Below are 8,115 nucleotides of genomic sequence, written 5' to 3' on the forward strand. Positions count from 1 at the left end.
TCAATGTTTGAAACTCTCATCCCTTGCTTCATTGTTCTTGGAATGGATAAGTGACACTCTCATGCCTGATCTGGATATTATCTTATTGTTTTATTACTGTATTTGCTTCTGATCTGATTGCTATCTTCTCCACCATATTGTGAGAATTGCTTCTATTCGCTTGTACATCAATGCCTCTCTCCTTTGAGTCCCGGTTGGCAATATATACCTCTCAATCGGTCTTGGAGGGTTGCCTCTATTCATAGCCACGTCCTCCTGAAGAAAAGTGGTGCCTCTTTGTGTGACTGTGGCCTTTTATCTCATTCGGTTGCTGCCTTGTTACCCTCACATGTGCCCTTTCATAGTGTAATGAATCACTTAAGGGTTAAAGTGATGCCTACGTTTATTCTTCCTTAGACAATGACTTATTTCCTTGTTACCCGAGTTAGATTAGGAAATCTGAAATCGTGAAGTCTTTGAAAGACTATTTCCTTTGATTATTGATTGTTAGCAAGGCGAGGGCTTGACGATTTTCTTCAACTTGATCACGCGTATCTTCTTCTTATGTGGGCCTTGACAATCACCTGTTTAGGGGTTTGTTAAGTTTACAAATTTGCTTGAATGCGGGGGTCGATTTAGACACAAATTCAAATTCTTGCGAAGCTTTAGGAAATATTTTATTCTCTTGGTGAATGCCGAAGTCCTTACTGGTCGATCTCCAGCCTTAGGAAAAGTTGTGAAGCCTTAATAAGATGATTTTTCTGAATTCCTCCTTGGACGATGCTATTAAGGTAGGGGCATGACAGTGTGTATTTTTGAGACTGTGGGGGCAATGATAAGGATTTATATATATACCCACTGTCTCAAAAACTTTGTGGAATATAGCTCTTTATTTACATGAAATTGATGTGGTCCACTTCTTTAACTATTGCATCATTTAGAGTTTACAAGATGATACATAAATTTTACAAGAAAAAATGAAATTTAGAGTTAAAATGAACAGAGAAGTTAGAGTTGGAAAAGAGACCATAAGATTATAAAGGAAGAAGAAAAGGATAAGATGGTGACTAATGGAGTGGTGTTAGATTAAATAATATATGTTACCCAATCGGCCAAAAAGCCAAATGTACCTGGGTACAGTTATTTTAGAATCGGATTTGGGTTTGATTCATCTGCAAAATCATCCAGGGCATGTTTTTCTGTGGGTGGATTTGTTTGGAATCATTCATGAGCATACATAGGTGATTCCAGCTTGGTTGAAGTGATTCTAAGGTAATTTCAGTGGTGGGGGGCAGTTTCCATGCACTTTGTTTGACTTTTGACCTAAAAAAATGCGCCCCAAACGCTAAATGACAGTCATTTCCCCTTGCAGCTTTGTTGGGGTTTAGTTGTTTGAGAAGAGCATCTGCAAAGTGCTTTTTATTTTCAGTGAAAATTCCACTTTCGTAAATGCTGCAGAGGTCCAGGCAAGGCCTTTCGTAATCTAAATTTTTTGCATCCCTACCTTGAAATTTTAATTCAACTGTAAGCTCAGAATGTGGAAGCAGGTGTTGGCTTACATGAATGAATGCTCCGTTTAAGTCCAATGCTAACGTCTTCTTAACTTTTGTTTCCATTCTTTGTGCATCTAAGTGTAAAATAAGTCACCTGGAAATGAAAAAGATCATTCCAGCAACTGGAAAACCTTGAAATTGTTACAAATATATACATGGAGATCGATTTGATTTGTGCACAATGCATACTTCCCAAATAGTCACTTCCAAACCCTACTAAACACTTGAGGATTAAAAATAATGCTACCCGTTTATAAAATCTTGATTTTCGTTCTCCTGTATTTGTAAATGCAGACAAGTAATTTAAAACAGACAAAACAAGTTTAAATTATCATATTTAGATCTTATTAGTTTACCGATATAGGCTGCTAGCTTATCTTTGCATTTTAGTGCTAGCATACTTTCCTTTTATGGGTACGTTTCCTAAATTTATTGAGGGGTTGGACACTTAGTCTTGTCCATTGGGTTTGACATACTTCAAATTTGATGTACCAGTTTGCATGATTCAAGATGGATTAAAACATTACAAAATCTAATAATTTTATTATTTAAACTTATCTTTTAACATTAATTGGAAGATAATTAGTGATGTATATTTAAATTTATCTTATTTAGTATTCTGAACTTAATTCCTGTTTTTAGGCTGCAAATATGTATTGTATTTATTATTTTTATATGCTTGTAATGTAATGTCATATTGCATGCTATGGATGAACACATAGCAGGTAGCTTGGCTCTCAATTTATTTGAAAAAATCAAAAGGATATTAAGGTGGTTATTTTGGTTTTATTAAAGAAGCTGACAGTCATTTTTATTTTTAACAGATTGAAGCATCAAAGACATTGGAAGGACATACACAATGTGTTTCTTCAGTTGTGTGGTTTGAAAAGGATACAATTTATTCTGCTTCCTGGGACCATTCAGTTAGGAGCTGGGATGTTGAAACTGGGGTCAATGCAAACACTTTGGTATATGCAGTTTTTTTGTGTGGTAACTTAGAAGTGATTTTAATATATGGAAATGGTTACTTAAGCTTGTTAACCTACCAGATGTCTTATTGACATTATCTGAATGATTATTGGCAGAGTTGTGGCAAAGTGCTTCTTTGCTTAAGTATTGGTGGGGAAAACTCCGCACTAATTGCTGCAGCTGGGGCTGATAGTGTTCTTAGAATATGGGATCCTCGTTTGCCAGGTAGGATGTTGCAAGTTTATGGGTTAGGGGAAGATTTTTTTTGTCCCACATAATGCCTTGCATTACCTTCTTGGAATGTCATTTTTTGAAATGTTTGTTTTGTGTACTGTTGAGATAGGGTCTCTTAAGCCTATTCTTCAATTGTCATCACACAAATCTTGGATCTCAGCATGCAAGTGGTATGCCTCCCTCCAATTTTTAATGTATTGACACAAACATACGAGGGTTGTATTTGTTATCAATTTCAGATTTAAAATTGATTTTGCAACCTTTATAGGCATGCGGAGTCCAAGCATCATTTGATCTCAGCATCGTATGATGGGACAGTAAAGCTGTGGGATATAAGAAGCAAGGTAATACTAACAAATATAGATATCCATCATAGTACGACTGCGATGAAATTTTGGTTTGGGGGGTGGGGGGTTGCCTATATGAGTAGACACTATCAACAGAACCTTTAAACTGATTGTTTGGGTTGCAATGGATGCAGGTTCCATTAGCCACGCTAGAAGCACATACAGATAAGGTGATTCCTTTTTCTGATACGCAATGGATATGCATTTACATGTGCTTATGTGGATTCTTCTATCTATCAGTTATTTGTGGCACCTGGGATTTACATTAGAAATTTATTATTTTCTATGAGATCTGTACAGGTTCTATGTGCAGACTGGTGGAAAGGAGACCGTATAGTTAGCGGTGGCGCTGATTCAAAGTTGCAGATATTTTCAAACCTCAACATTAGATGATATTTTGAGTCTTTTTTCAATGAGTTAGTCGTTAGCCATAGGGAGCTTGCAGCTCGAAACGATATTTTACAGTTACGAGAATCAAAAGAAGTTCCAGTGCCACGGTTGGGACTTCATTTCCTTGTGATAGGCCTTGGCACAAAATGAATTGTTTTTAAGGTTTCTCAGGCTGCCTTTGATGTTGGCCGTTATTTTTGGTTAGGAGTGCTTAGGGTTCCAAGCAGGTCCACGTTAAAACATTTATTGAGTTACTTATCAATTGCTGCTTCATCATTTATGAGTGGCATCCTAAGGCCACTTTTAGTATGCGTATACAGAATTCTTATTTGGTCAAATCCCATATTATATGTAATGATTGATTGCAAATGATTATAGAATGGAAGATAGCAAACAGTGACGTACTTTGTAGTTGTTTTTCGCTAGCAAAGGTGCACAAATCCATCATAACTTATCATTTAAAATAATCCACAAACTTCAAAACCAGGCCGGAACTATATTTGAAGTGATATTGCTATAAACAATATTGAGTGTTCTTCTGAAATGCCAAATATTTTTTGCAAGCAAATATATTTTGAGGAAAAACATTTTTGAAAATTCATATATGATGATAGTAAAAATAATAGACCAGCATTCGTTTGGTTGGAATTAATATTTCCAGCAAATTTCTTGTTCTTTAACTAGAGGCTAATTGTAGACATTAGGTTTTCACAATCGATGTAGAGTGTGATTTGCGGTTCTGGATTTGACTTTGTATATCTTTTATATTCAACATTTTGGATCATACTCTAAGATTCATCATCAAGATAAAGAGCTAGAGAAACAAATAATTTTAATTGCAAACGAGAACCACCCTCTAAATAAATAGAGGTAGGAAGGGGGGAGGCAAATAGGACTTTTTAGCACCCGGGAATAAAGCACTTACACTAACTTGGTCTTGCTGTCTAACACTAGAGAATCTTATCTCCACTTCATGAACCTTGAAACCTTGACAGATAAGGGCATTATATTCCTCTTCAAAATAGATGCGAATAAGGGCATTATATGCATGAACCTTGAAACCCTCACAAATAAGGGCATTATTGATGAATACTAAGAGCGGGGTGGGGGGGAGCGGGGGGTGAATTAGTATACCAAATAACTTTACCAAACATTTAAGCAAATTTACTGCAGATTGGTATAGCCTTTTAAGAAGTAAACCGGTCAATACACAGAAAAGCCAAATAGCAAATAAAGCATTCACCCACAATAACACAATCACCATAACACAAGATATTTTGACATGGAAACCCAAATGGGAAAAACCACGGTGAGTAAAACTCACAAGTCTACTATTTGTAGAATAGCAACCAGACCGGTTAAGGCCTTACAATGTTCTTCACCAGAACAGATCCTGGTAGGAATCCAGATCTTTGTTAGGAGATAAGTCCTGTTAAAGACTACCCTGTTAAAGGATTTCAGATCCACAACTGTGAACCACCTTGTTAGAGGATTTTTGAACAGGCTTAACTAAGCCTACCCGGTTAAGGGTTTCAAACTTGTCGAAGAGATTAGTAATCAACAAGTAAGTGATCTAGAAAGTAGCACAAAATGCCTAGTTAGATCCTTGAATGCTCTTTGTTAATGCATTACAACATTACTTCAGTCTTTTGTTCAATCTCTGTCGCAAGATACTTTTTCCGCAAAGACCTAATCTCTTTTACGCAACTCTTCTACACACACATAAAACCCTAGACATGATGTCTTCATATAAGAATCTGATTTCATGTCGGTCCAATGAGATTAGATTACAATTTCCTAGGTACAATGCATCAAGACATAATTTGTAACATGACACAGAATCACCGCATTGGTGTCGGTGGATGATAACTCATCACACTTAACAAGTTTGTTGGTTAACCAAGCACAATATACCGATTAGCGGTTTACAAACAAAGACTGGTAAACTAGAACATAGTGTTCCGATCCTAAAAAGATTGGTTGCTGCTTGAAGTCCTCGTACCGCTCAAGGTCCTTGGTCATGCTTTGACCGGTAAGCTCCTTTTGCAAACACCGATAGTTGTCAACAAACAAAGACTATGCATACAATAGCATACAATACCGGTTTGAGCAATACATCACATAGTACCGATTGAGAATAACTCATATAACAAATAAGTGTGTGTCCATCAATGACAATCACAACTAAACATCATCAAAATACCAACAATTATATGCTCTTCAAAATAGACGCAAAGAGATAAGAGTTATGTGACTAAAAAACCATTCAGATTTTTTTGGAGCTTTTAGTGCTTCCAATGGTGCTTTATGGGTATGAATTGTGGGCTAATGGTACATCAAACTCTAAGTGAAAACATATCTAGAGAGTTCAAAAGCATTGATCATAGGCAAGTTAAAAATAAAAGGTTCCATTCCATATAAGATTAAGCTAGGTGAAATGGGGGCTGCAGCTATTGAAGCAATTGCATTGGTACATTTCATAAGTTTTTTAAAAATAATTGAACAAATAGAAGCTGGTAGGTACCTTAAGGTTGTTTTAAATGATACTATGAGAAAACACAAAAATCATGGATGAAATTAAACATCAAATGAATGAGCAAATGGAATATTTACTTGAATGCTTGTCCTAGAAATAACAGAGGGGAAGGCTTTTATTTTAGATGAGTTTTACAAGCATATGTGGGGTAAAGTGCTAGGGAGAAAACAAATTATTATCTTGAAGAGTTCAATAAAACATGTGACCATCAATAAAACTAGCAGTTGCAGGGGGGAGTAAAACTAGGGTCGATAGGTGGGATTGTAAAATGATTATAGAGAAAGAAAGAAATTAAGAAAAGTATGGTGGCTTTGTAGTAGCATCATAGAGAAAGAGAGCAAGTAAAGGAAAATATCCAACGAATGAAATGGATATTAATGACATTGTTTATATATTTGTAATTTTGTAACTGTACATAACCCAACCAAAGTTCTTAGTTCTTCCCAAAATCTAAAGTTAACCACCCACCAACCCCCATGCTGCTGAAGGCAGCATGATGTACAGTATGAATTAACAAAATGAAGTAGTTAGTAATTTTTTTATATATTTCAGGCTATATAAAACCCAACCAATTTAATGTGTTGGTCTCAGAAAATCTAAGTGTGCCACCCTCCAACCCCCATGCTAGCATTGCCAGCATGTATACAACCATTTCATGTATTTCTTGTGAAGTACATAATTGATGGTATTGAGTAGTTGCTGATGTTGTATAGTTCTTTATGACTTTGCTTGGTTTGTAGATTGTTTTTAAAGATGTCAGTGTGTACCTGTAAGAAATAACATTGTATTAGAACATTGTAGATGTATTAAATAATTGAGAGTTGCAAAGTTTGGAGATAAAAAAGAACAATAAATAAAAAATAACAGTAAAGGAAGGTACTTAAAACTGTTGAAAGGATGTTGGAGTATATGATTGGTCATTTTTTGATGGACAATAGAAAAACAAATTAGCATCGTTGAACGCAAAGCTCAAAGAGATTAAGTTACCCTTGTAGTATGTGTTGGTTAAAATGATGTCTTCTTTGATGCCCTGCAAATAGAAGAACAAAAGAGAAGGATTAATTTGATATGAGATACAACACTTGTACAGAGTAAACATTGGGAGGGTAAATAGGACCAACGAAAACAATGTGAACTGTTCAAATCTGGTTTTTTTGGAATGTGATCAGCAGTGAGAAAGGTAAGGTCTTGTTGTGATGCAATCTTTTACATTTGTTGCTGGCCCTGTAGGATTCAATAGTTAAAATGTGTTGCAATAAATGAAAAAAGATATATGGTATCAAAAAGTGTACAGGTGATGTTGATGCAATACCTGTGTTGGTTTTTTTTTAAAGTAATTTTCTTTTGTGATCTGAAAAAGCTTCAACAAACGAACTTCTTCACTCTTTCTTGAAATGGTTGATGGTCCACCTTGCAATTTTGAGTACCTTTGGTAAGTGAAAGGCAGATGAATTCAGAGGTATTCAATTGACTTTACTCGAGACAATGTTGTAAAGGTAAGACCTTGTTTCTCTGTTTTGCCAATGCCAATAGTGATACCCCACGCCATCGTTAGTGAAATTTGTGCGTGTGTAATATCCCAGTAATTTTTTTTTTGAATTTTCAAGGCCGACAATAACATCAACAAGGAATTAACCCGTTAAGGTTAGAAAACATAATGGAAAGTAACCCTTCCACTTTCTGATCACCAAGTGCCCAATGAGGGAAGGTGAGAGCATACGGTGTTGAGGGATCATTAGCATTAGAAAATTGAAACATAATGCAATGCTTGGACGGCAAGCCAGCCCCTTCCGCTTGTCCAGCGGGAGAACAAGGAAACTTGGCGGTAAACCAACCAAGTGAGATACACAAAATAATTATCACTCAACCACAATATTTCAGCGGGAGGACTGCAATTACATAATAATCTCAACTCGACCGCTTATGTAGCGGGAGGACCATTACACAAGCTATCACTCGACCACTTATTCAGTGGGAGGACTGAAAATTACAAAGTTGCTGAATATCAGGCGGCAAGCCAACGTCTGCCACTTATTCAGTGGGATGAGAGTTACAATAATAGAACTGGTTAGTAGTACTACTACCTAACCTTACAATAATAGAGATG

The 8,115-nt window shown here is 36.1% G+C and overlaps 1 protein-coding gene across 1 annotated transcript in view; it reads left to right on the forward strand.

Moving 5' to 3' along the window:
* Positions 1 to 3,876, forward strand: part of LOC131055167 (ribosome biogenesis protein WDR12 homolog) — a 78,447-nt gene extending 74,571 nt beyond the window's left edge. The window contains exons 9-14 of the mRNA XM_057989774.2: positions 2,357 to 2,500; positions 2,618 to 2,726; positions 2,845 to 2,905; positions 3,004 to 3,079; positions 3,217 to 3,252; positions 3,383 to 3,876. Of these exons, the coding sequence (XP_057845757.2) occupies positions 2,357 to 2,500; positions 2,618 to 2,726; positions 2,845 to 2,905; positions 3,004 to 3,079; positions 3,217 to 3,252; positions 3,383 to 3,475 (519 nt within the window). The 3' untranslated portion in view covers positions 3,476 to 3,876. The remainder of the gene's footprint in view (positions 1 to 2,356; positions 2,501 to 2,617; positions 2,727 to 2,844; positions 2,906 to 3,003; positions 3,080 to 3,216; positions 3,253 to 3,382) is intronic.
* Positions 3,877 to 8,115: the final 4,239 nt, after the last annotated feature.

Source organism: Cryptomeria japonica, chromosome 2 (genome assembly GCF_030272615.1).
Source record: "Cryptomeria japonica chromosome 2, Sugi_1.0, whole genome shotgun sequence".
NCBI classification, from domain to species: domain Eukaryota; kingdom Viridiplantae; phylum Streptophyta; class Pinopsida; order Cupressales; family Cupressaceae; genus Cryptomeria; species Cryptomeria japonica.